Source organism: Ailuropoda melanoleuca, chromosome 2 (genome assembly GCF_002007445.2).
Source record: "Ailuropoda melanoleuca isolate Jingjing chromosome 2, ASM200744v2, whole genome shotgun sequence".
Taxonomy (NCBI): domain Eukaryota; kingdom Metazoa; phylum Chordata; class Mammalia; order Carnivora; family Ursidae; genus Ailuropoda; species Ailuropoda melanoleuca.
Window position 1 is genome coordinate 3,481,697 of NC_048219.1, and position 27,754 is coordinate 3,509,450.

General features: G+C 48.3%; 2 protein-coding genes across 6 annotated transcripts in view; both read right to left on the reverse strand.

Moving 5' to 3' along the window:
* LUZP1 (leucine zipper protein 1) overlaps nt 1–5,928 on the reverse strand; it is an 89,211-nt gene extending 83,283 nt beyond the window's left edge. For 4 of the 5 annotated variants that reach the window (XM_034646211.1, XM_034646206.1, XM_034646215.1 and 1 more), the window contains exon 1: nt 46–161. The gene's annotated coding sequence lies outside the window, so the exon portion shown is untranslated. Of the gene's footprint in view, nt 1–45; nt 162–5,706 lie in introns of those variants that run through there. The other variant, XM_002919531.4, reaches the window with a different exon arrangement.
* Nucleotides 5,929–19,454: 13,526 nt separating this feature from the next.
* HTR1D (5-hydroxytryptamine receptor 1D) lies at nt 19,455–22,314 on the reverse strand. The gene has a single exon (XM_002919532.4). The coding sequence runs from the start codon at nt 21,724–21,726 to the stop codon at nt 20,593–20,595; it is 1,134 nt and encodes a 377-aa protein (XP_002919578.1). The 5' UTR covers nt 21,727–22,314; the 3' UTR covers nt 19,455–20,592.
* Nucleotides 22,315–27,754: the final 5,440 nt, after the last annotated feature.

Consider the following 27,754-nt stretch of genomic DNA (forward strand, 5'->3'; position numbering starts at 1 on the left):
CCAGCCTCCCGCGCCGCGCGCCCGCCGTCCCCACGGACCCCTCACCTCGGCGACTCCGGCCTGCGCTCCCGCCCGCTGAGGGGTCCGGCGCTCGGCTCCCGGCGGCCGGCGCCTCCTCCGGCTCCCCGGGACTGACAATGAGGGGCGGGGCCATGAGTGACGTAAGCGCCCCCGGAAGGCGGGGCTTGTATCGAGGGGCGGGGCTGCCGGTCAGCCCCGCCCCCCGTTCTTTAACCACCCCCCTTCCCAGGACCTGGACTTTACCAAATTATTCTTGCTTGCCTAGCTAGGTGCTCCGGGCCTGTGCTAGGCGCTGTGCGAAATCGAATCGGCAGACAAGAAAGATGTCCTGCTTTCAAGAGGGGCACTCCCAGGAGGGTTGTGAGGATTAAATGAGATAATCCATGTAAAGGTGTTTAGCCCAGGGCCTGGTATGGAGTAATCACTCAACGAATACTATTTCTATTACTCAGCAAATGTGGAAAAGGCGCTCAGCGTGGAGGCACGGGTTCCAGTCCCAGCTCTGCTATTAATTCATCGTGTGACCCTAGACAAGTCTTTTTCCATCTATGTTCCTCACTTTTACCTTAAGATGGGAAGGAGTGACGACCAGATGTTCTCAAAAGTCCCTCCAATAATTCTATGACACATTTCTGGTGGAGCTACTATGTGCAAGGTACCTAGGACCCAGAGAAGTAGGGAGGAGACCCTTTGAAGGGAGCCCTAACCCCACACCCAGCATAGTACAGGCCACAGCCACAGATACTCTCTCCCCATAGCTGCCCTCCCACATGCTGGCACAGAGCTGCATTCACAAGCCAGGACACAGATGCGCTGAGGGCTGCTACCTCTCCGACTGCAGCAGCAGAGCTGGTCTCTTGAGACATCTCTTGTGTAAGCTCCTCATTGCCTGCGGAGTAAGGGCCAAAACCTTGGCCTGGTCTGTTCTCTTCCTACCTTTATACACACACACACACACACATACACACACTGTAAAGTTTATCCAAACTTCCACTCGCACACCCACTGCTTTCCCACATCTGCCCCATGGCTCATGCTCTTCCCCTGCTGTCTCATCTCAACTTACAACTCCTGCTAGTTTCCCCCAATGAGGACCCCACTCTCCCTGCTCTCAACACCCGAATACCTGGGCATTGTGTTTAACTCTCAGGCGGGCATGAACACATTTTAACTTGTGTCAAATGGACCTCCTGTTTGTTTCTAAGCACTTCCTCACTTCCTTGAGGTCAGAAACCACGCATGTTTTGTGGTGCCAGAAAACCCTGGAATTATACACCCATGTTCTGGCCCATGCTAGCTCCCTCTGAGTCTCATTCTTCTCATGCGTAAAATAGGGGATATTAATATAGTCCTTTCAGTGTTTGTTCTGTAATTACATAAAACACTGTGTGGAAAGCACCGGGCCGAGTGTTCCAGAAATGATGTAGTTGTCATTCTTATTTTCATCATTATCATCAATATTATTTCCAGCTCCTAACAGCACATAGCACCCCTAGTGATAATCCTCCCAGTCGTTTCATGGGGTTAGACTTGGAGATCCCAAGAGAGGACGAGGCTCACTGAAAGAGGCCTGCAGAACATTGCCATTGGAACAGAAACCAACATTCCAGTTTCTAAACCCCAGGGGGATTCTGCAGAGTCACATCTGACGCCCCAGGGTGTCTCTGTCACTCAGCACCCGTTCAAGTGGGGGACAGCTTTGAGTTCTCTCTTCAAGTTATTTGCAGCAGCGCTGACCCATTTCTCCCTCGTGCCTTTCTGCTCTTGCTTCTCTGACAAAGAGATAGATCTGTGTTCAACTGCCCTTGGCATCTCTGCAGTCCTTGAGGAGAGCTGCAGCAAGGCCCTGGGCGTTTCCAGAGTGCTGGCCTGTGGGAAGAGGGAAAGGGCTTTGGGGTTCTGATTAATTTCCTGAGCTGCAGACAGGCAAATGGCTGTCCTGAAATGCCTGGGCTGGTTCTCAAGGGCCCCTAACAAAATGCAGCTTATTTTTAGAAAAGGAGATTCAAAAATGCCACTTCCCATGAAAAGTAGGCATGGCCACAGGACTGCTGCAGGCAAAGAAAAGGCCTTTCCTGAGTTCTCCTGCGTGGGGATGCCGATTCCAAGCATTGCAAACCACTGGCAGAGAGAACCCAGGACATACAGGGGAGGTTCTGAAGACAGAACTTTCTCTCGAAGATCCACGAGCCCATCAATCATGTATTCATTCATTCACAGCAAAAGTTTGGGCACAGAAAAGCTCAGCATGCAAATCTCAGTTCTGTCACTTACCAATTGTGTGACCTTGGGCTTTCAACTGAAAGATGGCACCTCAGCCTCTCATCTGAGAAATGGGAATAATAATAGTACCTATCTCCTACATAGTGGCTGTGAGGATTAAATGAAATAACATGTGGAAGAGTTTAGTTCGGAGCCCAGCACTTCGTTCACGCCCTGATATGGTGGCTGCTGTTACTAGTCCCAGTAAGGCCTGTCCTGTGCTGGCCTCTGGGCCCGAAGTAGGGCGGACAGGGAGTCCTGACCTCAAGAATCTCAGTCAGTAACAGGAATGGGGTAGATTTCTGGTTCTAGGTACTTTCGCTGCAAGGCAATTCTGCTGCAAACATCTCCACCACATAACCCTCAGGCAATTTTGCCGTAAAAGATCAAAATACCTGGTGGACAGTTTGGTTTGATAGTTTGGTTTCATCAGACTGGTAGTTTGGTTTCATTTCTCCATTGACTCAGTACTCTGATTTTTGTACTATGTAAATCGTAGCCCTCATAATGGTCTGTACAGTTGCACAGTTTTGAACCCACATTTCCCAGAGAACTTCGGAATGGCTATCAAGGGACATGTGACAATATGCCAAAACCAGACAACAGTGGAGAAGGCTTCCACAATGCAATAGAATGCTTAGTTACAAATATGCATCCTAGTGTTTGGAGACTGATAGCTCTCTTAAGGAAGGAAGAAATTGTAGTGAAAAAAGAAAAGGTCTGGGGCACCTGGCTGGCTCAGTAGGAGGAGCACGTGACTCCTGAGTTTAAGCCCCACATTGCGGGTAGAGATTACTTAAATAAATAAACTTTAAAAAAGGAAAAAAAGTAAGAGTAAGGTACGGAATTATAGGTGTAGTGGGATCTCACGGTTATAACTTCTATGCTCAGTACATACATAAAAATGGAGACTATAGAGAATGAAATTGGGTGCTCTCACCTTTTTTCTTTCTGATTTGCCTTTCTGTGTGGTGTGTGTGTGATAGCAGGAACTTTCCAAAGAGGCTCTACTAAGAGGGGGATGAAAACACAGCTACAAGGCAATCAACAGTGGGCATCTGAACCAGCTGCAAACTGTCATAGAAAGTTCCACAGTTTCCATCTCATTCCAGGGAAAGCCCCTGCCCAGACAATTCTCTCCTCCTCCCCACTCTCCAGCCCTTATCTACACTTGAACTTTCAATGCTACGGCCAAAGGCAAGACTCCTAACAAAACTTCCAGAAGCCATGGCCAGGCCAGTAGGAAAAACTTAAAAGTAGGAAGAATTTCTTTGCTGCTTGTCCTGTGCCCCTCCCAAACAATAACACTATGTCAGCATCTTTTGTCTACTGTGCCCAAACTTGCACTTTGTTTTTCCTGATATCTTTTCTGTAATTTAAATTTTTACAAGGAGCATACGTTATGTGGTCATCAGAAAAAATGCAGTAAAGATACGTATAAAAGGAAAGCTAACCAAGCTGGTGTTGGTTTACTTTTGTTGGTTGCAAACAATACATTATAACAATGTGGGTGAGGCCAGTGCTAAGTTTCATAGGAATCACAGAAAGTGAGAGTGGAAAGGGACAAAATCATCCTCAATTTCTCCTCCTGTCACCTCAATTGCATGATTTCCAGTCCCTTCACCTTGCAGGCCACCCACCAAGATGTGTATTTCATTCCTTCATTCAACAAACACGGATCCTTTACTGTAAACCAAGCATCATACTGGGCACTTTACAGATGCCATCTCTTATAGGTTACGGAGGTCATTATTCCCACCAGATTAGGAAAACAAGGCTCACAGGTAGTAAAGTAACTTGCCCAAAGTCTCACATCTAGTGGGATCTAAACCAAGACCTTCACAACATCAAAGCCCATTTCCTAAAGGATGTGGGCTGAATTCCAAAGCGAATCACTTATGTCCTTGGGCAGCCATTATTGTGTGGGTGGCCTTGGCCAAGTCACTGAACTCTTCTCAGCAGCAGTATCCCCATCTCTGCAAGATAAGGGTTTACCCAGACATTTTATGTCAGTTATACGCTTCGTAAGTCATAACACATAATACAAAGTGGTTCCATCAACTCTCGAGGAACTGAGTCTCACTCATCTTTAGATCTCTTGGTGCTTTTCCCATTAGCGTTTACCCCCATTAGCACATTTAGGGTTCTTTACAGGTACTCATTACCCCCACCAGCCTGGGACCTCCTCTAGGACAGAAACGACATTTAGTCATTTCTGATCCCTTTCTGCCCCCAGTGCAGCATCTGGCATGCAGCCCTTCATTCCCTCCCTCTTTTATTTATTTCATAATAAATGGCTGAGGGCCTAACATGTGCCAGGCATGGCACACCCTATAAGACAGAAAAAGGTCCTGCTTTCTTGGAGAATGGCTGATGGGGTAGAGAGACAAAATAACATTAAACACAACTCGTTACTTAAAAGCAATTGCATTAAGCACCAGAGAGCATCAGGTTTGGGGGATGTGGAGGGGGAACCTAACTGAATCCAAGACACGGGGAAGGTTTCTTGGAGGAGGTGGCCTTGAGGCTCAGAAAGATGAAGAAATTTGCTCAAGGTCACACAGCTGCTAAGCACAAAAGCTGGGATTTTAACCTAGGAACCCCTGCCTCCAAAGCCCGTGCTGTGCCTTCTAAAGAACACTGCCTTCTATCTCCTGCATCTTATTCTTCCCTGGCTCTTATTGGTGAAAGAGGCATAAAGTGTTTTACACTGGATGCTCTAAAGCAATGCTTTTCCCAGATTTGGGGATCAGACACCCCTGTGAGAATCTGGTAACATCTTTGAAACCTCTCCTAGTAATTACACGTGCAATATCTTGGCTATGCTTTCAGGGCATCCTGAGGCCCAGGTTTAGAACTGACACCATGGAGGAACATAGGACCTTAGAGTCAGATTCTCAGAACCTCTGGAAAGAGACTCCAGGATTCCATAGGAACCTCAAATCCCCAAGCAGACCCCAGACACGCTATAGAAAGATTCTCAAGTTCCAGGAGGAAGATCCTGGGATCCCATAGAGAACCCAAGTCCCACCAAAGTAGCAGTAGGGCCCTGCAGAGATATTCTCAAGGTGCTACAGGCTGTCGAGGAACCTCAAGTCCTCAGAAAGCTGGAGTCCCCAGTGCGGAACCCGTGACCTTGGAAAGCTACGGTTCTTAACCCTTTTTGGGTCACTGACACCTTTAAAACTCCGAGCAAAAATGCAATACACAACATGTTACGCGCGAAATCAAGAGTTTCACAGACCTCTGGGTGCCCCCAGAGTCAGACCTCCTGTTCTTGAACCCCCTGAACCCCTCAAGAACCTGGACCAGGACCGCAGACTGAAGGCGCACACTTAAGGGTCAAGCCGACCGCGCGGGTCCCCCGCCGCGGGGGTCTACCCCGGCCTTGTTGTGCGGGAGCCGCGACCTTGGACCACTCACCTACAAACCCTCAGGCCTCAGCGACCTCTCCCTCCCCCAGCCCAGCCCCAGCGGCGTGGGCTCCGAGCCGGGCGGGACGCGGCGGCGGCTCCTGCGGGGCTCAGCCTCGGCGAATGGGAACCTGCCGGCACGCTGCGCCGGGAGTGCGGGCGGCAGCGGAGGCGGCGCGCCTGCCGCAGTGACAGCTCCGCGCCGCCGGCCTGGGAAGCCGGCAGTGCGGGGCGCGCTCGCGGCCTTTCCCACCCAACGGGCAGGGCGTGCCCGCCAGCCGGCTTCCTGCAGTCGAGGGCCAGGGAGGAGGGAAGGCGCTCAGGGGCCCGGGGCCTGGCAGGCCTGGTTCCTGGCTTTCTCTCCACGTTTCCTGAGCAGGACCGCCGGGGGATGGGACCCAGCACAAACCTCCTTCCCGGGGAGCGCAGCCAGGAAATCGCGTCCTTGTTAACTCAGGTTCCTCCTCTCTGCCGGAAGGTGCTGACTGCCATCCACAATCTTTCAGTCCTTACGAGCTGGGTGTGATGTGACCCACTTTACCCCGGGAGGAAGCCGAGAGATGAAACGGCAGACCGCAGACCCCGCAACACAGAAAGATGCCAGCCCCGTGGTGTGAGTGCGTAACTCCAGCCTATGGATGAGAAAGCTGGGGCTTACAGAATTGAAATGACCTACCCAAGGTCATCATTAACATATTACTCGGAATAAAATAAAGTGCTTACTGCATTTCACTGTGTTACAAATGCTCTAAATATAATTGTGTCATTGAACTTCTCAGAAGCTATGAAGATAACATTGTTCCTGTTTTAGAAATGAGAAAACTGAGAACCAGGGAGGTCAAGTGGTTTCTCCAATGTCACACAGCTAAAATCAATAGTTAGAAATTAAACTCCAGTCTCCCGTTTCCAGAGCTCAGACCATTCCTCTATCCTGCTTCAACACGTCACAGAAGAGTAACCCGAGGGCCAGAACCTTGTCTCATTTGTTTTTGGTCCCCAAAGGTGGGGTACCTAGAGCTTGGCACAAAATAGGTGCTCAGAGATGACCATGGAGCCCAGCACGGAAGCTCAAAGTTAGAAGGACTGGTAGGAGGCATCTAGTTTGACTTCTTCTAAGAACCTTCAGCCAAGTGAAAATTCCAGCATCTGTTTGACTCCTTCTAGCGTGATGAATTCTCTCTCTCCCATAGTGGCCCATTCTCCTGTTGGACAAATATTTTCAGTCCAAAATGTAAATACTGCATTTTGCTCCTGGGTCCCTATTAATAAAGGAGGACCATTTCCCTCCTCGTGGCTACAATATATATTACATGGTATTCTTAGCCATTTTATTAGGATTGATGGTTCAAAATTGTTCAGTTCCTTCTGAATGATGTCAGCTGTTCACCAAAGATGTTCACCCTCCATGGGTAGAGTTGTTTCAGAGAAAAGCAGCCCAGACTACGTTCTCTAGCACCCCTTGTAATTAAGTACATGACTAGTTTTCACCAATGGGGTGTGGGCAGAGACAATGTGTGCCCCAGCCAGGCCAAAGCTGAGTTAAGAAGTATGTGTGCTTTCTCAGAGCTCTACCTTTTCTCTATCACCTGCCAGCTGGATGCCAGCACCAGGGTGACCTCAGAAGACACACACTGAATGTGGCAGAGGCTTGGTCACCCTGGGTCTCACTCAGTCACTTGACTGAATGGGGTACACAGTGAACTAACTTCCACTCTATTTAGGCATTGAAATTTCAGGATTTCTCTATTACAGCAGTTAGCATAATTTAACACTGGACTAACTTGGGTTCATTGTTATATAGTCCACATCGTGGAACATGGTGTCGATCACACGGAAGATGGTCAAAAGAACCATCTAGCACCAACTGTGTCCAGTCGGCTCAGCGGATCGGAAATTGTCTCTGTTCATGTAATTGATGCATTCTGTCCTGCCTATTCCCCAAAGCGTTTTGGAGTAGTTTCCATTGCAGCCTCAAGGCTATTTGACGGATAATTAAAGAGCAAGAATCAACAAGTAAGGAAAGCCTGGACCAAAGGAGAGTGGAGAAGAAGGGAAGAAAGATGAAAAATTGACTAATTATAGCAGAAATACTAGGCTAAGTTTCCTAAGGATAGCACTGTGGTAGAGCAAAAACAAAAAACAAAACAGGGGTGCCTGGGTGGCTCAGTTGGTTAAGTGTCTGTCTTTGGCTCAGGTCATGATCCCAGGGTCCTGGGATCAAGTCCTGCACTGGGCTCCTTACTCAGCGGGGAGTCTGCTTCTCCCTCTGTCTGCTGCTACCCCTGCTTGGGCTCTCTCCCTCTCACACAAATAAATAAAATCTTTAAACAAAACAAAAAAAACCATAGCTGAGTTTCCTGGCAGTCAAAGCAAAAAGGGAAAGAAGATGAGTTTACAAATTATATGGGAAGTAGCAAACATGTAGTCAAGCACACAAAACCTGGGGCCAGACTGTTGTTTTGAAGTCCAAGTCAACCTCATACTAGTAATGTGACCTTAGGCAGTTATTTGACTTCTCTGTGCTTCTGTTTCTTCCTCTGAAAAATGGGGATAATAGAATAACCCCTTTCTTTGAGTCGTTGGGAGGATTAAATGAGTTAAAGCATACTCAGTTCTTATAACAGACCTGTCATATAGTAAATTCTGTGTAGGAATTAGCTATTACTATAGTCTGATGGGAAGAATTAGTTTAGTGACTTGGGAGAGAAATTTTTCTCTACACTAAACTCTCAGAGGAATGCATTGTACAAGAGACAGCCTCCCCCCAACTAATAAGGTGGGCTGTTTTATGGCATCTGTTGGGCCGTGGGTCACATGGTTATTTCTCTTATTGGTTTTCGGACCAGACAAACTTTGGCATCCTACTCACTGGGGAACACTGGGGGCAGGTCACTTGAGGGTAACCTCGTCTCTTTCTGCTGACCTGTCCACAGGACCGGTAAGTATCACCGCAAGGAGCAAAGGGGTTGGTATTAAACAGACCCAGGTACATTTGTTAACCTCCTTAAGCCAGTTTCTTCATTTGCACAGTGGACACAATAGCAAACAGGACCTACCTAAGAGAGTTGTCATAAAGATTACATGAAAGAATTCTACAAAGCACTTGCCGTAATAACTGAAACTATGGGAAGACTGTAGTGCATGAGTACCCACAAAATAAGAACCCAAGACAATAAAACAAGGAATCTTGCCTGAGACCCCTGGAGTAAGGAGACTAACTTTCGATGCTTCAAAAAGTAGAACAGAAATGGTACATTTCCCCCAGAATGTGGCCCCGGGGCTGATCAAATCATCATTTCCCTGCTTCTGGCTGGAATTCCCTTGGCTCAATTCAGTGTGGTGTGCAGCCCGGGCAGGCCCATTTTTGGAGACACCCTGGGCTGGAAAGGTGCCGCAGAGCCAGAATGACCACCGTGTCACAGCAACAGATTCTGTTTTTGAGGGGAGATTGAAGACCTGAAATTCCCCCTTAGGGTTCCACGTGGTGGGTGGCGAGCACGGTGCTGAACTTTACACACATTACCTTGTCCAGCCCCCCCAACAGCTTCACTGGGGGGAGCCCTATTCAGAATCACACTTTACAGAAAAGGACACTGAGGGTCTGAGAAGCAAAGTGACCTGTCTCCATAGACACATAGCTAAGAAGTGACAGAGCTGGGACATAAAAGAGATCTGTCTGATGCCATCACGTGTTCCTAACCATTAGTCTACACTGCCTCTCCCCTCCAACCGGACCCAGGATCTTGTCTCTCTTTTCAGCCAACCTCTCTCTTGCCAGGATGTTTTCATCAAGGATCTAGGAAACACCTTTGCTAGGACCCCCTCTTCCTCCTGCCTGGCCTCTGGGCAGCCCCTTATACTGGGGGAACTAGCTCATGGGCAAGACAGACAAGTTTCCCTGGGGTGCCTCAAGCTGATCAGAAGCTCCGAGTGGTTGAAAAATCTGCCACCGTCACTGTCACCTGAGTTCAGCCTGCATCTCTTCTTTGCTCAGCCCCATGGTTGGTCTCTCTGCCTCCAGGCTCCCCCACCTCCATTCCTCCCTTCATCCACAGCCAGAGTGATTGCTCTCCACACTTATCTACACAAGTCATACCCCTGATGAATAATCTTCAGTAGTTCCTGTTGTTCCCAGTTTAAAGTTCAAAGTCAATAGCTTGGTTTAGCTCCCAAGGCCCAGCCTACTCCTCCAACCCTCTCTTTCCTCTCAGGCATCCTTGGCCCCCCAAGGCCCCAAACAGTGCCTTCGCACATAGTTTCCTGTGTGATATGAGATGGACCAATGTGTGGATGAGTGGCCAGGCCTAAGCTGGACTGTGAGGCCGTCAGGTGACATTAGCCTCACCTTCACCTTCTCCAGGTGGCAGCAAAGACTTCCTGCCATTTGATGGAGGCTTCCTTGCGAGGAGGGGGTGGTCGGGGTGGGGGGGTTTGCCCATCATCCACCTGGGAGAGGGACCAGCCAGGAAGGGACCACCAGCAACTCCAGCTTTGTGTAGAGCCCTGGGAAATGAAGCCCTTATCTTGCACCCACTCTATGTGTCGGAGGCCAGGTGTCAGGGAGGTGACCTGATAAAGCGGCAAAGGGGAGCTAGATTTCCTACAAGTCTGTGGGATACCTATGTCCAAGCTTTTAGCAACTGCCCGAAGCTTGAGGCAGAATTCACCTCTGTATACATTTGTAATGTATGCAGTTGCCGGAGTGCCCGCCCAGAGCAAGCACAGGCTTTTCCCACCTCACCGTTCCCGCAAGCCAAGGAACATTTCTGTGAATGAGGAAGGTACCCACCCACCTTTGATTTCCGTGCCTCTCTCTGGTGCCCCTCCGCCACCTGGTGGTCACACCTGGAATAGACCAGCATTTCTGACCAAAGCTCTGGGGAAGGAGGACTAGCGTGTGTCCACTACACAGCAACATTCCAAAGGGTGGTATTTTCATCCCAGTCTACATCCCTCTTCCCGGCGCTTACCTCAACCTGAGGTTCTGAGAAAGGCAGAAGTTGATTCTGTCTCACTGTGGAATCTTGGGTCTGTCACTGCCCTTCTCTGGGCTCAGTTTCCTCATCAGTAAAAAAAGGGTGGGAGGGGATTGGGCCCTACCAGCTCTGATATTTTAGGATCTATGTCTAAAGTTCACCAAGTTGGGGTGCCTGGGTGGCTCAGTTGGTTCAGCGTCTGACACTTGGTTTTGGCTCAGGTCTTGATCTCGGGGTCATGAGATTGAGCCCCACATCAGGCTACATACTCAGCAGGGAATCTACTTGTCCCTATGTCCCACCCCCCCTAAAATAAATAAATAAAATTTTTATAAACTTCATCAAGTGACCTGTGACTCTGCCTCCTTCCTTAGCTCAGCGGGAAGATGTAAATTCCCAGAGGGCTGGAAAGTTGCTGACAGTTCACTCTCTATATACCAGGCCCTTTATACATGGAAGATGCTTCATTGGGTTTTGAGCTGCGTTGATAGAAGTACTATATGTTCAGTGAGGGAGGTGATAGTCCTTCTGCCCATGTCGGGAGTCCTGTGTTCCATTTGGGGTTAGAACTTTGAATGGGACATGGGGAAATTGTAATTTATCCATAGGAGAATGAACAAAATAATGGCTGAGGGAGGACCACAAAACCACATTTATGGGGAACAGTGGAAGGAGCCAGAATATCAACTCTGTTATTAAAAAAAGACTCAAGGGGTACAAGTGTCTACCCTCAAACATCTGAAGAGGGCATCTGGGGAAGAGGGCTGGGAGAACTAGGAATTAGGGGCCATTACTTCAAGGGACAGAATTTTCTCCCCCCAAAACCAAGAGAGGCGTTCAGTCTGAGATTAAAAAAAAAGAGAGAGAGAGAGATGCATTTGAATCTCAATCTGTCCCTAACTCATGTTGTAACCTTGGGCAAGTTCTTTCATTGCATTAAAACTTGGTTTTCTCATATGTAAAATGGCTATAATATGAAGCATGCAGGACCGATAAGGATGGAATGATGTAAAACATTTTTAAAATGCCTAGTGCAGGGGCACCCGGGTGCTCAACTCTTGGTTTCGGCTCGGGTCATGATCTCAGGGTCGTGAGACTGAGCCCTGAGTTCTGAGTCCTCAGGCTCTGCGCTCAGTGGGGAGTCTGCTTCAGATTCTCTTCCTCTCCCTCTGCCCTTCCCCCACTCATGCTCTCTCTCTCTCTCTCTCTCTCTCTCACAAATAAATAAATCTAAAAGAAAAACCATAAAAAAATGGGTAGTGCGAGGCCTAGCACCTGGTTAGTGCTGGGTGAGTGTAGCTATGGCTAATAAAAGAGAAAGGTAGTGAGCCTGTCACTGGACACGTGAGCCGAGCCTTGAGGATTCTTGGTAGGAGTGGCGAGGGATCAAGCAGTCGGTGGAGTGTGGCTCAGGCTGGCAGCGTGGGCTGATCGCTCGCAGTACTGGCTCTTGGGTCGGTCACGCTGACTAGGTGTGAATCTTGGCTTTGCAATTTATGTGCTGTGATACCCTGGGACGGTTACTTAACCCTTCTAAGCCTCAGTCTCCCCATCTGAAAAATGGGGGTAATAGTGGCTCCCATTTAACCTCGTTGTTGGGGGATCAAAGAAGAAAAGCAATCAAAATGTGTGAGTTACTGCTCTGACATTAGTGATCTGATTGGGGTTGTCCTGGATGACCTCCAAGGTCCTCTTGTAGCGGATAGCCTCCCGGTCTGGAATCCAGGGGGGCCCTGGTGCAGCAGGTAGATGCACAGTTCTAAGACTCCCAGGTGCAGAGGACTGCTCCCATCTGCTCCCCGCAGGTTGCAGTGTAACCCCAGGCCCTGTCTCTTCCCCTCCCCCACAAGCCAGCCCTTCCTGTGACAGGGAGGTGACTGGAATGGCACCTGAGGAAGCTGCGGGGGCGGGGCATGGGACAGGCGCAGTGGAGGACAGGTTGTCTGGCTTTCTAATCTGCTCGTGCACTTTGGTCTCCAGATAAACTGTGAGCTCTGTGAGGGAACCAACTGCCACACACGACACAGAAATGAGCCAATAGTGTGGGGGAGGGTCAGAGGTTGCCAATTGGGGGCTCAGGGGCCGCACCTGGTTCACAGGTTTGTTTTGTGGTTAGCATAGTAAGTAGCTCATTGGCTTGTTTGTTTTTAAATTCGTTGTCAACATTCAAAATAAGGGGACTGCATAGAAAATCCAGATTCCTCCTCACTCTGTTAAAAATCAACAGCCCAAGCACATTTCTGAACAACATGAGTCAGTTGGAGATGAGTAGTGGCTGCCACTACAAGATAGGGCATGAGCTCCAGGTCACCAGAGTCCCCACCTCTCCACCTTATGTCACACAGCTGGTCTGCTTTACTCATTTACGAATGGCTCCCACAGTCCCCCCTGAGCTTATGATTCCTGGGATAGAGGCGAGAGCACAGGTCTTGCAATGTGTCGGGACAATGGGTTGTCCCAGCCTAGTTAGGTGACTCATGAGTGCTCCAAACTTCCTTTGCCCATCTGTAAAAGGGGGATCAGGACTCAGACCCCTCCCAGGGCTGATCTGAAGATTAAAGTAAAGAAAATGTCTGTAAAGTACCTAGAACATCGTCGGTGCTCAGCAAAATTCCTCCTGAGTCAACGGTGGCCGGGTCTCACTCAAGAATATACCCTGGTTTTGAATGGAACAGTGCTGGGCACAGTGCCGAGCCTCAACCACCCGAGAAGCTGGCATTGCTGTTACCCACATTGTAGAGAAGAGCGCGGTGAGGCACAGACACAGAAAGCAAGTAAATGGAAGAGCCGAGATAGGTAGCCTGGTCTGTCTGATTCCTAAACCTGTGTTTTTTTCATTGCCTTATGCTGCCCCTCGCAGCTACATGCTGTTTTGACCTTGGCCTCATCCACTAGGATTAAGATGGTGGATTCAAGGCTGTAACTCTATGGCTTGAATTCTGGCTCCGCTGCTTACTAGAAGCATGACATTGGGCACATTACTTAATTTCTTGGGACTTCTAGATCTTTATCTGGAGGTTAATAAAAGGACCAGCTTTATGTGGGTTAAATGAGTTAATGTTAATAAAATGCTTAGGGCAATCTGGGTACACAGTAGGAACTTGATAAATGCTAGCTATTATTATTAATTGAGCACTGGCTGTGTGCCAGGTAGTAAGAGTACAGAGATCAAGGGGAGTCCCTGTGAACCTCACAGTCTGATGAGAGATCACAGGTCAGAGTGACGTGTTCTAAGGAACCCGCTGTGAGAGCAAGAAGGGGGATGATGGTTAATTGTATGTGTCAACTTGTCTGGGCCACAATGCCCGGGTATTTGGTCAAACATGATTCTGGATGTTTCTGCCAGGGTGTTTTTGGATGAACGTACATTTAAGTCAATGGACTTTGAATAGAGCCGATTGCCCTCCATAATGTGTGTGGGCCTCATCCAATCAGTTGAAAGCTTGAATAGAACAAAAGGCTGACCTCCCCTGAGCAAGAGGGAATTCTCCAGAAGATGGCCTTTGGACTTCATCTGCACTTTCTGGCTCTTTCTGGTTCTGTGGCAGCCTGCCTTTGAACTCGAAGGGCAATTTATTTTCTGAATCTCCCACCCATCAGCTTCATCAAGCCTCTGCAATTGTGTGAGCCAATCCCTTGAAATAAATCTCTTTCTGTACATATGCGCATCATATTGGTTCTGTTGCTCCAAAGAATTCTAATACAGGGTAGGGGGGAGTATCAGTACCTCTGAAAGAACAGGCACCCTTACCGTGTTTGGTGATGCTAGCTCGGAGGAAGTGGTCCAAGGACTCTGCCTCTGTCCCCAGCGCATGTGACAGTTCTTTAATGATTGGGATGCATTTCCTATGAGGATCCCACAAAACTGAGAGAGACAGCACATATAGAGGCTGACAAAATCAGGATTCAAAAACTGCTTAACCTGGGTTGCTTGGTTGGTTAACCTTCAGCTCAGGTCATGATCTCGGGGTCCTGAGATCAAGCTGCATTTTGGGCTCTGCATTCAGCAGGGAGTCTGCTTGAGATTCTCTTTCTCCCTCTCCCTCTGCCCCCTCCACTCTCTCTCTTGCTCAAATAAATAAACAGATCTTTTAAAAAATCAGATTTGGCCCTATTGAGAAGAACAGTCAGTGCTGACCAATGACGGGCTGGGTGTGTCATGGAAACTGATCTCCCCATCCCCAAGAATGTTCCAGTAAGTATCCCTTCTTGGTGGTGTAACCAAGACAGTGCTGTGAAGAGAAAGAGCATGCACGTTGGATGGGAGATTCAAACTAACTGGTGTGGCTTCAGATGAGTCACCGTCTCTGAGCCTTCATTTCCTCTGCTGTCACATGATCCCGCAGACCCCGCGGAGCGCTTGCACCACACTGGAAATCCCTGGGTCGCTGGGTCACCTCCCAAAGCAGCCAACGCACATACGCTTTTTATCACACTTGCTGGCTCACTCCGAACATCTTCCGGCTGTCCCTACTTCCCCGCCCAGGGCGCCAAGCCTGTGCCAACCCAAGAGTGCCTCATGACGCGCAGGCTTGCTGCCATCCAGCCTATGGAAGGGCAAGGTAGCAAGAGAGAGGAGGACCCTCCCGTATCTGTCGGGATGTGTTCAGCTGCAAGTAACAGAAAAATCCAGCCAACAGGGTTTCACCCGTAAGGATTGCTACTGCTCAGGTAACAAGAAATCTGAGACAGGTAGCCCCCGGGATGCCTCAGTGCCTCAGTTGATGGGGTCAAGGAACTGGGGCTTGTTTTTGCCCTCCGCCATCCTCAGGGCATCCGTGATATTTTCCTACAGAATCGCAGTACGGCTGCCCAAGCTTCCCCTCCTCACGGGACTTCTCCCAAGGCAGGAAGAACTTTTTTTCCTTTCCTGTCTCTCTTTTCCTCCAAGAAGTATCTTTCCCAAAGCCCCCTGCCGGCTTCCCCTTATACTCTGTATGAGCAACTTGTTCTGGTTTGTCTGGTACTTTTCTGGCTTATACTGAAATTTGCAGGTTCTGGGAACCCCTTTAGTCCTGGGCAAATCTGTCTAGTTGGTCTCCCTACTTGCATCCCATTGGCCAGTGCTGGCTCACGTCTATCCCTTGACCAATCCCTAGCAAAGGGCATGGACATACCCTCAACTGGCTTAAACCAATGAGGATTCACCTCCTGGGGGGCTGGTCACATTGCCATTGGAACTGATCTGGGGTTCAGTGGGCAAGGAAGCAGGATTGGCTATTAGGTGGACACCCTGCCGTGTCGACCACACTTGCTTCAATCAGAAATGAGCCGAGTCCCCTCCCAGCCAAGGCTCTGCTCTCCCCCAGCAGTGTGTTTGTGACTAAGTGTGAAAGAATTAGGAGCATGACAAGGATGTTGGGGGAGGGGGGCGTGGAGGATTAAGGCCTCAAACACAGTCTTCCTCTGTGGTCATGGGACACAAGTTTATTTTTAATTTGACCTTCATGTTGCCTAATTACAGTGCCGTTCTCCAGGTATGATACCCCGAAGGACAGCTTTCAGGCAATAATAACAAAGATTGGGAAACAGCCCATCTCTGTCCAGCGCTGGTCTATCCTTTGACTGTCAGTGTGTAGAGACGAAGGAGGAGGGGGTCATCTGAACAAAAGGACAGATGGGCCAGGCTAAGTGCAGGCTAAGAGGTCAGCCCCAGCCCTGGTTTCTTGGAGACACTGCCTCACTCACCTCTTGCATCAGCTACACTCAGGACAGTGTAGCTGAGTCTCGCCTAGGTCTGCTTGACATCAGATCTCATGATGTGTGAGGTTCCAGCTCCAGGGCCTGTCACCTTCTTTTAAAATTTTAAAGATGAAGACATTGAGAAGAGGTCATTTGTAAACCTGGAAATGGTGTTTCTTTCATTCATTCATTCATTCATTCATTCATTCATTCAAACAAACAAATATTTATTGAGTATGTACTATGTGCCGGGCACTCTGGTGTACTGGGTATCAAACAATGAACATGACAAGTAAGGTCTCCACCCTGAAGAAGCTGACACTCTAGAGATGGTGGACAGACAAGAAGCAAAACTAACACACACATATCGTCATTAGTAATAAGTACAATAAAAAAAAATAAAGCGAGAGAAGGGGATATAGAATAACTAGGTAGATGCGGGGAGAGGTGTTTGTTTGTTTTTAAGATCAGGGTTCTGCAAACTATAGCCTGTGAGCTGGCACCTATTTTAGTTAATAACATTTTATTGGAATACAGCCAAGCTCGTGTACTTACATATTGTCTATGGTCGCTTTCATGCCACAGTGTCTGAGATGAGTAATCGGAACAGAGATGATAGAATCTACTTACTACCTGGCCCTTAAGAAAAAGTTTGCCTTCCCCATGAGATACCACTTCACACCCACCAGAATGGCTATCATCAAAAAACAAATACCAGTGAGGAGGTGGACACACCGGAGCCCTCATGCACTGCTAATCAGAATGTAAAATGGAGCAGCCATGTTGGAGAACCATCTGGCAGGTCCTCAGAGGGTAAACTTAGAGTTACCATATGACCCAGCAATCCCACTCCTGGATGTGTGCTCAAGGGAAATAAAAGCATGTGTCTACACAAAAATTTGTACAAGAATGTTCATAGCAGCATTATTTATAATGGACAAAAGTGGAAACAACCCTTATGTCCATCAACGGATGAATGAATAAGTCAAATGTGGTCTAGCCATGCAATTGCATATTAGCAGGCAATAAAAAGAAATGTAATAGTGTGTATGCTCTAATATGGTTGAGCTGTGGGGGCGCCTGGGTGGCTCAGTCAGTTAAGCATTTGCTTTCAGCTCAGGTCATCATCCCAGGGTCCTGGGATTGAGCCCCGCATCAGGCTCCCTGCTCAGTGGGGAGCTTGCTTCTCCCTCTGCCCACCTTTCCCCCTGGCTTGTGCTCTCTCTCTCTCAAATAAAATCTAAAATAAATAATATGGATGAGCTGTGAAAACACTACGCTAAATGAAAGAAGCCAGCCACAAAAGAGCAGATTGCATGATTCCATTTATGTGACATGTCCACAATAGGAAATCTATAGAGACAGACAATCGATTAGTGATGCCTAGGGCCAGGGAGGTGGGGGAGTGTTGGCTAAGGGTGCAGGGCTTCTTTTTGGGATGATGAATTGATTGTGGTGATGGTTATACAACTCTGTGAATATACTAAAAGGCATTGAATTGTACATTTTCAGTGGGTAAATTATTTGGTGTATGACTTATGTCTCAATAAAGCCATGTGTGCTTTTTTTTTTTTTAAGATTTTATTTGTCAGAGAGAGAGCACAAGCAGGGGGAGCAGCAGGCAGAGGGAGAAACAGGCTCCTTGCTCAGCTGGGAGCCTGATGCAGGGCTTGATCTCAGGACCCTGAGATCATGACCTTAGCTAAATGAAGGCAGATACTTAACCGACTGAGCCACCCAGGCTTCCCTATGAAGCCATCTTTTAGAAGGTTTATTGACTTTTGTTCTAGATGGGCAAGGGCAAGGTCACCTCCGAGGAGGTGACTTTTAAGCTATTTTTGTAATTGGCTCAAAGTTCTCAAACGGTAACAGATGACATTTTACTAAGCACTTATGTGCCAGACACTGTGCAAAGCATTGTATAATTATCACCTCATTGAATTCCCACAAAAATCCTATGGCTTAGATACTGACAACCCCATTTAACAGATGAAGAAATTGGAGCACAGAGACGATAGGAGACTTGCCCTTGGTCACACAGCTGATAAATGGCAGAACTGGGACACAATTCTGGCTGTTTCTGGCTTCAAAGCCTATGTCCACTGAGCTAACCACTGAGCTATTCTTCCCTGTCCTGTCTCTGAATTCCTAATGTTTCCCAGATCAGGAAGATGGTCCAGATTAAGATAGAGGAGATGGGAAAGAGAGCACAGCCTTTTTTTTTTTTTTTTTTAAGATTTTTATTTATTCGACAGAGATAGAGACAGCCAGGGAGAGAGGGAACACAAGCAGGGGGAGTGGGAGAGGAAGAAGCAGGCTCATAGCGGAAGAGCCTGATGTGGGGCTCGATCCTGTAACGCCGGGATCACGCCCTGAGCTGAAGGCAGACGCTTAACCGCTGTGCCACCCAGGCGCCCCAAGAGAGCACAGCCTTAAAGGAAGGTAGGTAAGGGCATGCCAGGTGCAGAGGAGAGCAATGAACATCCTGAGAGGTGTCTCTGGGCCTAGGGAGGGACCTCACAGGGGGAGCAAGACACTAACATAGAGGTTCCCAAACTTTAGAGAGATAGAAATCATCTACTGCAAGAAGTCAGGGAGAGGCTTATTTAAAATGCGGATTCCTGGGCTTCACTGCCAGAGCTCTGATTTAATGGGTCTGAGTTGGGGACAAGGAATCCAATGTTAACAAGCCCCTGGATCTAATGCAGATGGTCCAGGGAGCACTCTGTGAGATGTCCGGCAGGAACTTCAAGGTCAACCCAAGACTTCTCTGTGTACCCCTGCCCACCCCCCATTTTGGCATCCCTCTTTTCCCTCCCTTCTTGATATCCCATATTCCTGGCTCTCAGTCTTCTCTCTGTGCCCAGACACCCCGCTGAGCACTACAGACCTTCCAGTCTTTGTTCCTGCTCTTTCTTCCACCTGGTGTGACCTTACCTACCTTCCTTTGCTTCATCTCCCCCAAGAGGCCTCATCCCATCTCCCCTTCTTTAGCTTCCCATCCCACAAAGACTCAGCTTTTAGGAGTCTTGTCCCCTCTTTATGAAATCTTCCCTAACAATAGGAACATTTCTCTACTGCATCTATAAAATGGCGATGAAGGGCAAACAAGAAAATGTGCACAAGGAACACTGTACGCACTCCTTAAACAGCGGCTAGTGTTTTTACACAATAACATACCTATTATTATCCCCATTTTACAGTTGAAGAGAGTGAGGCAAAGGAGGCTTCAAAAACTTGCCCTAGGCCACCCAGCTAGAATTTGGTAGTACTTGAATTTGAACTGAGGCCTCAGGTGCTCAGCTTTAACCATCACAAGACTGGCTTTCATTGTAACGAGCCTCCAGTGAGAGACGAGATGCCAGGACTCCAGTACGGGGCCGGGCCTGCGGTGGGTGCTCAGTAAATGCTGGAGACTGAAGTGGATTGAAAGGTTCATCCAGGGAGGGGTGGGAATACCCAAAGACCTCACTGACCATGACGTCTCATGCTTTTTATTTGTCAAGACTCAACATCTTAAGATCTCTGATGAGAACAGGATATTAAAAAAAAAAATCATGAAACAAAATTCAGAATGGTGTCCCACACAAAGCTTGGTGGGTCCAAAGCCTGTCAATCTATGTCATTGAAGGTGATCGTGGGTTTTAACTTCGGAATATTAAGGCGGTGCAGAGATACAGGGGAAGGAGGAAGGGTATGGAGTAGAACGTTAAGGTGGTGCAAAGATACTGGGGAAAGGGAAAGGATAGGGGGGCAGTTGATCTGCGTGTTATTTTGTAATTAAGGTGCCACATGGAATGGAGAGCCCTCCATCCTGACTCCAATTCTCTTTCAGCTCAGGTCATTAACCTCACATACCCTTCTCCTTTGAGCTCCGTACAAAACTTAGGTAGACCAGAAAGCCTCCCATTTGAGCCTAGGGTCTCTCTGCAGAATTGGACAGCTTTGCATCTGAATTGAATCAACAGGGAACCCTGTGGATCACATTTCTCCCAACATGGATGAGCCGTGAAAATAGTATGCTAAGTGGAATCTTCAGTCTTGTCACCCTTCACAAAGCTGCTCCACTTTGGGCAGCACAGAAGTCAAGAAGACAACAGGAAGAACGCTGGGCCAGTCTATCCGTCGAACCAAAACCCGACATACCAGGATTGACCCAAATCTCAGGAAAAATAAACAAGACAATTCCAGTTGGGTTACAGGACACAACAGATAATAGGAGTCACCAGCAAATAAGACTAGGAGGCTTTCCGGAAATGGACAACTTTCTGAAAGGCTTGTCGAAACTCTTCATTAAACACAGTATATATTATTGGATTGATAAGGGAGTTGAGATAGCCAAGCCAGGTGAAGAAGTCAAAGAGGGCTGGGTGGAGCCAGCAGGAGTCCCGGCAGATGGGGAGGACCAGAGATGCGACAAAGAAGGGCAGCCAACAGATGATGAAGGCCCCCAGGATGATCCCCAGCGTCTTGGTGGCTTTCCTTTCTCGAGCAGCGGAAATCCTCTTGCGCTCCAGGACACTATCGGCCAGCTTGATTTTCACGTGGTTGAAAAAGAGAGCGGAGCCGGCAGTATGGGGGTGCCCCTCGTGGAGGCTGGGGCTGAGCGAGCAGAGCGAGGACCCCGCAGAGCCCGTGATGAGGTGGGCCGTGGTGAAGCGCTTCCCGTAGAGCGAAGGCGTATTCAGGATGCGGTTCCGGGCGGCCACGTAGATGCGGCCGTAGAGGATGACGAGCAGTACAGACGGGATGTAGAAGGCCCCGCAGGTGGAGTAGATGGTGTAGGAGATCTGAGACGTGTTCACCAGGCAGTCTGACATCTCTTCGTGAGCTTTGGCCTGTCGCCAGAAGAGTGGCGGGATGGAGATGCAGATGGAGATGACCCACACAGTGGCAATCATGGCAGCTGCCCGGCCCGCTGTGCGGCGTTTACTATACTCCAGGGCATCCGTGATGGCCCAGTACCTGTCCAGAGCAATGACACAGAGATGCAGGATGGAGGCCGTGCAGCATGTGATGTCAGAAGACAGCCAGATGTCACACAGGATTTGGCCAAAGCTCCAGGTGCGGGTGGTGGTGTAGGCGATGCTGATGGGCATGACCAAGATGGAGACTAAGAGGTCAGTCATGGCCAGGGAGCCGATGAGATAGTTAGCTGGGGTGTGGAGCTTCCTGGTGAGGAAGATGGTGGTGAGCACAAAGGCATTGGAGAGGGCTGTGGCCATCGTGATGATGGAAAGGAGCAGAGCCAGAGAGATCTTGAGGGCCTGGAGTGTCCCTGGACCCCAAGCCTCTGGGGTTTCCGTAGCATTCAGGGATCTGTTGGAGGCCTCCTGGAGAAGGCCTTCCAGGGACTGGTTTGGCGGGGACATTCTAGGTGGCTCTCTCTTCCCACAGACTTGGACACACACAGCTCCCTTCACAGTTGTCTGGCCTACAGGACAAGGTCATCCTTCTGCTTCACGTTGGTGGGGGCCCTCCATCAGAACAGCCCACAGTGAAAAGACCTCAAGACTTGACTATATGAAGAACAGTAAGGTGACAGCCGGTAGTTAAAGGTCTTTCCTAAGCCGGATGAATCCCAAGATGTCTCACTATTCTGGAACTTTGCCCAGCAAATGTTCAAGCCCAGGGGACACATGCTGAATTTGTTAGACATTTATCAGGATATCACACCAGTGTGGGCAGTGCTTTGGGATTCAAGCTTTTGGCATTTTGGCTCCTCTCAAAGCTTGAGGGATAAATGTGTTTGATGAGAACTTCGGAATTTCCCCCATCCTATTCTGAGAAGAGTCTGGGTTTCAGGTTGCCTCTGGGGAACTTTTAAAACCAGAGACAGAAAGAAGTACCAGCAGATTCTGAGAAGCAGTCCGGTCAACAGCTCACAGTTTTCCTAAGTTCTTCTTGACACATCACGAGGCACTTAACTTTGGTTCCTGTCCCACTGATCACTTTGAGCCTGAACAGACAAAACATTCTGGTTACCAAGACCTGAAATATGCATGAGCTGGGAGAAGGCAAAACAAACCAATCACTGTGGGTTCATCGAGAAGGGCACATGTCCAGAGCTCTGGGGCTTAAAAGAGAAAAGAAGGCAAGAGTTAGGTTCTAGAAGGACAATTGAGACACTCGATATTAACTGTAAGTTTAAAAGCATACTCCTTAGTGCTAGCAGTGGCACAGTGAAACTAGCATTGTCAAAAGTGTCAGGAGAACCCAGGGGAGGGCAACGAGTCCCACCCCCACAATTCCCAGAGGGGGCAGAGCCGTTGGAAACATCACAGGCTTGTTATAAATACATGAAATCAGCTTTGTAAATTATGAATCAGAAACCATCATTCTACGTGCTCAGCAACAATGAAAACTAAACAAAATAACTCCATGCACAGGGGGGAAAAAACGTCACCAGGAAAGATATCAAATTTTTACAATGTATTTCTCTAGGAATTGGGGAAGGGGAGGTGACCTTTCTTCTGTTCCTAAAAATTTTTTTAAATTTCCTGGAGTGAGCATGCATGATTTTTTTTTAAAGATTTTATTTATTTATTTGACAGAGAGAGACACAGTGAGAGAGGGAACACAAGCAGGGGGAGTGGGAGAAGAAGAAGCAGGCTTCTTGCTGAGCAGGGAGCCCAATTCAGGGCTTGATCCCAGAACGCTGGGATCATGACCTGGGCTGAAGGCAGACGCTTTATGAACGACTGAGCCACCCAGGGGCCCCAGCATGCATGATTCTTAAACACAAAAGGAAAAACAGAAACACCTTTTGGTTAGCAGAGAAGTTAATTGAAAAATTAAAACCCTGAGCATTTTTTTCATGGTGAAAGTTCAACTCCGGAAAATATATTCAGCTTTCTAAATGGAAACTGGCAATTTTGTCACCAAAAAACCTTGAAGACTCATTTTCTCCTCTGTGTGCCCCTGGTATAGATGATCTGGGTCAGGTAAAGCAGAGGGCACTCTATGTAAGACCCATCTCTGGCATGACCCCACCTGAAGTCTGTGGGGTCCGCAGGCAGCCCCTGATGTATGGGGTTGACAAGAAGAGTATCAAGACCCCTTAGCCTCATCCACACCCCTACCACCACTTCCCCTGCCTTATATGGAATGCTATAACTCCACCAAAAATCCTTATGATTCATTTGATTTCTTCCAGGTCCCATCCTGAGAGTGTTCAAAGCCTGGCACGAGGTGTAGACATATAGCTTCAAGGACCCTGGGATGGAGCTGGCCAGACAGATGTGTGTATATATATATATATATATATATATATACACACACACACTTTTAAAATGCGATTATGGGGGTGCCTGGGTCAGGGTGTGGTCCCGGGGTCCTGGGATCGAGCCCCACATCAGGCTCCTCTGCTGGGAGCCTGCTTCTTCCTCTCCCGCTCCCCCTGCTTGTGTTCCTTCTCTCGCTGGCTCTTTCTCTCTCTGTCAGATAAATAAAATCTTTTAAAAAAATAAAATGTGATTATGATTATGTATGAATTTGATTCATAGTTTGTGTGTTTTTCAACTCAACATATTTTGAACTTTGTTCCATCAGTCATTCCCACTAACATCATTCTTCAGGGCCATATATTGCTCCAATGGGTGGCTACATTAAGAAGAAGATTTCAACAGTCAAGGTCAGGAGGGATGGCATTCCTGGCAGCTGGAAAGGCAAAAGCAAAGGGCCAGAGGTCAGAAAGTGCTAGGCCTGGCAAAGAGCCCAGTGGGCCGGAGCACAGAGAGCAGGGGCAGGGCAGCAGAGAAGGCTCAGGAGGGGGCTGGCGCCAGAGGTGGGAGGCAGCTGGGTGCAGGGGAGAGCTTGGCTTGGGTGGGACAAGCTGGGCTCCAATCCCTCTTCTCCCCCCTCGCCCCTCCTGTATGACCTTGGGCAAGTCCCTTACCCCTTTCTGAGTCTCAGATTTCATCATCAAAACAGTGGCCACCCTACCTGCTTCTCAGGGCCCTGGTGGAGCTTTCATCGCTCCTGGCAAGGCCAGCCTCTGAAACCCACTAAACACTGAGCCATGTCAAGACTCATTATTGTCTGACTCCCGGCCCCTACAGCTAGGCTGGGGGATTTGTCAGGAAGGTTCAGTCTGTGTCTGTGATTGACTGATTTTTAAACCATTAAGAGCCTAAACGACAGCAATGCAATACTTCCCTTCCACTCCTCAAACTGTGGGGACTTCATCTTTAAAAAAAAAAAAAAATCTTCTGGGGCACCTGGATGGCTCAGTCAGTCGTTAAGTGTCTGCCTTCAGCTCAGGTCATGATCTCAGGGTCCTGGGTTCGAGCCCCACATCGGGCTCCCTGCTCAGTGGGAAGCCTGCGTCTCCTCTCCCACTCTCCCTTCTTGTGTTCCCTCTCTTGCTGTTACTCTGTGAAATAAATATATACAATCTTTAAAAAATTTAAAAAATAATAATAAAAAAATCTTCTGGGGCACCTGGGTGGCTCAGTCGGTTAAGCATCTGCCTTCAGCTCAGGTCATGATCCCAGAGTCTTGTGATTGAGCCCCATGTCGGCTCCCTGTTCATCAGAAAGCCTGCTTCTCCCTCTGCCCTTCCCACTGCTCGTGCTCTCTCTCTCTCTCTCTCAAATAACTAAATAAAATCTTTAAAAATATCTATCTTCCGGGGGGCACCTGGGTGGCACAGCGGTTAAGCGTCTGCCTTTGGCTCAGGGCGTGATCCCAGCGTTATGGGATCGAGCCCCACATCAGGCTCCTCTGCTGAGAGCCTGCTTCTTCCTCTCCCACTCCCCCTGCTTGTGTTCCCTCTCTCGCTGGCTGTCTCTATCTCTGTCAAGTAAATAAATAAAATCTTTAAAAAAATATATCTATCTTCCTAGAGGAGGGGAAACATTCTCAATTTAAGAAAACAAATCTGTTGGTTTATTTTAACGTAAGCTCCGCCCCAGCATGGAGCCCAACGCAGGGCTTGGGCTCACAACCCTGAGATTGAGACCTGAGCTGAGATCAAGAGTCAGATACCCAACTGACTGAGCCACCCAGGTGCCCCAAGAAAACCAAACTTAATCTTAACCTGCTCAAGAACATTCCCAAAGTTGAAAAGATATTATTATTATGATGATGTCTTTCATAGAGCTCTTGCTATGTTCCAGGCACTGAGCTAGCCCTTGGGCCAAGAGTCATCCATGGTGATGAGGGCAGTATGGCCCCCACCTTACAGGTGAGCAAAGAGGTGATGTCACCTGCCCAAGGTCACCCAGCTGAAAGTGGAAAAACTGGGTCTGGAGCCGCCTTTGAGATTTCCATTCTTCTCCACACTGCCTGCATCAGGAAGAAAAGCCTTAAGGCGCATGGGTTTCAAGCAGTGAAACTGGTTTGAGGCCTCATGGTGATGGGTGAAAACGATGCCCTCTCCTGACCCTCTCACTCCACGCTCCACCTCAAAAGCCTCTGGCTGAAGTTTTCCTCCCACTTTGGTTCACGTGGTAAATGTGAAGTTGGGTTGGACTGTTTAGAATGTTCTTCCTTCCAGACAGACTAGGTGCAGTCATTTCTCACGGAGGGCTGGATGCTTGCTCCACAAAACCCATGTGGCCGCCCCTTGGGTTCCAGGCATTCCAATGACTTCACTCAGTGAAAGGCGTGGGCTTGGAAAGGCCCGGGAGGCTGGTGGGTGACATCTTGGGAAGGACAAGGTGGCTTGCTTGGGTCAGGAATGCTGGGCTGGAATTTTGAGGGAAGCCACATGACTCTGAAGCTATCTCCCTCCTCTCCTGCCTGCTGTCCTTCCCCACCCTCAACAAAGTTGGGGGAATTTCCCATAATCCAGCTACCTTTAGAGATAAAGTCCATAGCTCTGGAAGGAACTGCCTTTCCTGTCGCACTTCAAATAATAAAACAAAAAGTACAAATGAAAACAACAGTGAGATGGCATATTCACCCAGCAGACAAGTAAAACATTTTAAATCTGTCACGTCATCCCGAAAGGGTATGGACCAACAGGAACTGTCACCTGCCACTAGTAGAGTGTAAAGAGGAGAAACTTCGTTAGCAAACGATCTGATATTATCTCATAAGCTAAAGTTGCAATGATTACCTCATGGCCCAGTAATTTTGCTCCCAGGTATACATTGCAGGGAAAGTCTTCTCTGTGCTCATCAGCAGAGAGAAGCAAGAATGGTCACGGTGGCACTGGCTAGAAACAAACAACTGGAAACCATCCAAACCTCCATCCACAGCAGAGTAGTAGAACGTGGCGTATTCCCACGCCAGAGCACCACGGAGAGGCAAACCTGGGCAAACCACGGCTGCATCGAGTGGGTGCTTCGCACAACACTTGGCGCCAAAGCCAAAAACACGTACGAAGACACAAAGTGTTTAGAGATATAAATATATGTTGGCAAAGCCATAAGGAAAAGCAGGGAAATGTTAAATATAAAATCCAGGATTGTGGTCACCCCTGGAGGGGAAAGAATGCAAGAACGAGATTGTGCAGGGGTTTTAAAAGTATCAGTGATGACGGATTTTTTAAGGTGGTGCTAGCTACATGGATGTTGATGATTATTCTTTGAACGGTATGTATATTCATAATATACACTCTTGGGGGGAATGATATATTTGTAATGATTTCTCTTAGACAATCAATTTTGTACATTTGCAAAAAAGGAACCATGCTACCAGCAATGACACGGATACATTTTGATACAGTAATACCTGTTGATACATCTGAATCTGGAAGATCTGGGTTCTGGTCCCAGCTCTGCCACGGAGCAGCAGGTAACCAAGGATAAGTCACGACTTCTCTTGGACCCTCAATATCTTCCTTGGTAAAATGGGAATATAAGTGTGGCTGTGCTGCCCCAAAGGATGCTTAGTACTTCCAGTAAGATTATGTATGTGATGTGCACTATACAGAGTATAAAGACTTGGACAAATGTAACGAGGGTACAAAGATTGCAGGCAGTGGCTAAAAGCATGCATTATATATATATATATATATATATAAAATATATTTTTTTTATTTTTTTGACAGACAGACAGCCAGAAAGAGAGGGAACACAAACAGAGGGAGTGGGAGAGGAAGAAGCAGGCTCCCAGCAGGGAGCCTGATGCGGGGCTCAACCCTGGGATCACACCCTGAGCTGAAGGCAGACGCTTAACAACAGCCACCCAGGCGCCCCTAAAAGCATGCATTTTTAAAAACAATATTTATTTATTTGAGAGAGAGAGAGAGAGAGAAAGCATGAGTGGGGGAGGGGCAGAGGAAGAGGGGGATAGAATACTCAGGCACACTCCCCCCTGAGCATGGAGTTCAGTGCCAGGACCCTGAGACCATGACCTGAGCCCAAATCAAGAGCCAGACACTTAACCGACTGAGCCAGCCAGGTGCCCCTTAAAAGCATACATTTGAAGTCAGGTAGGATCAGGTTCCAA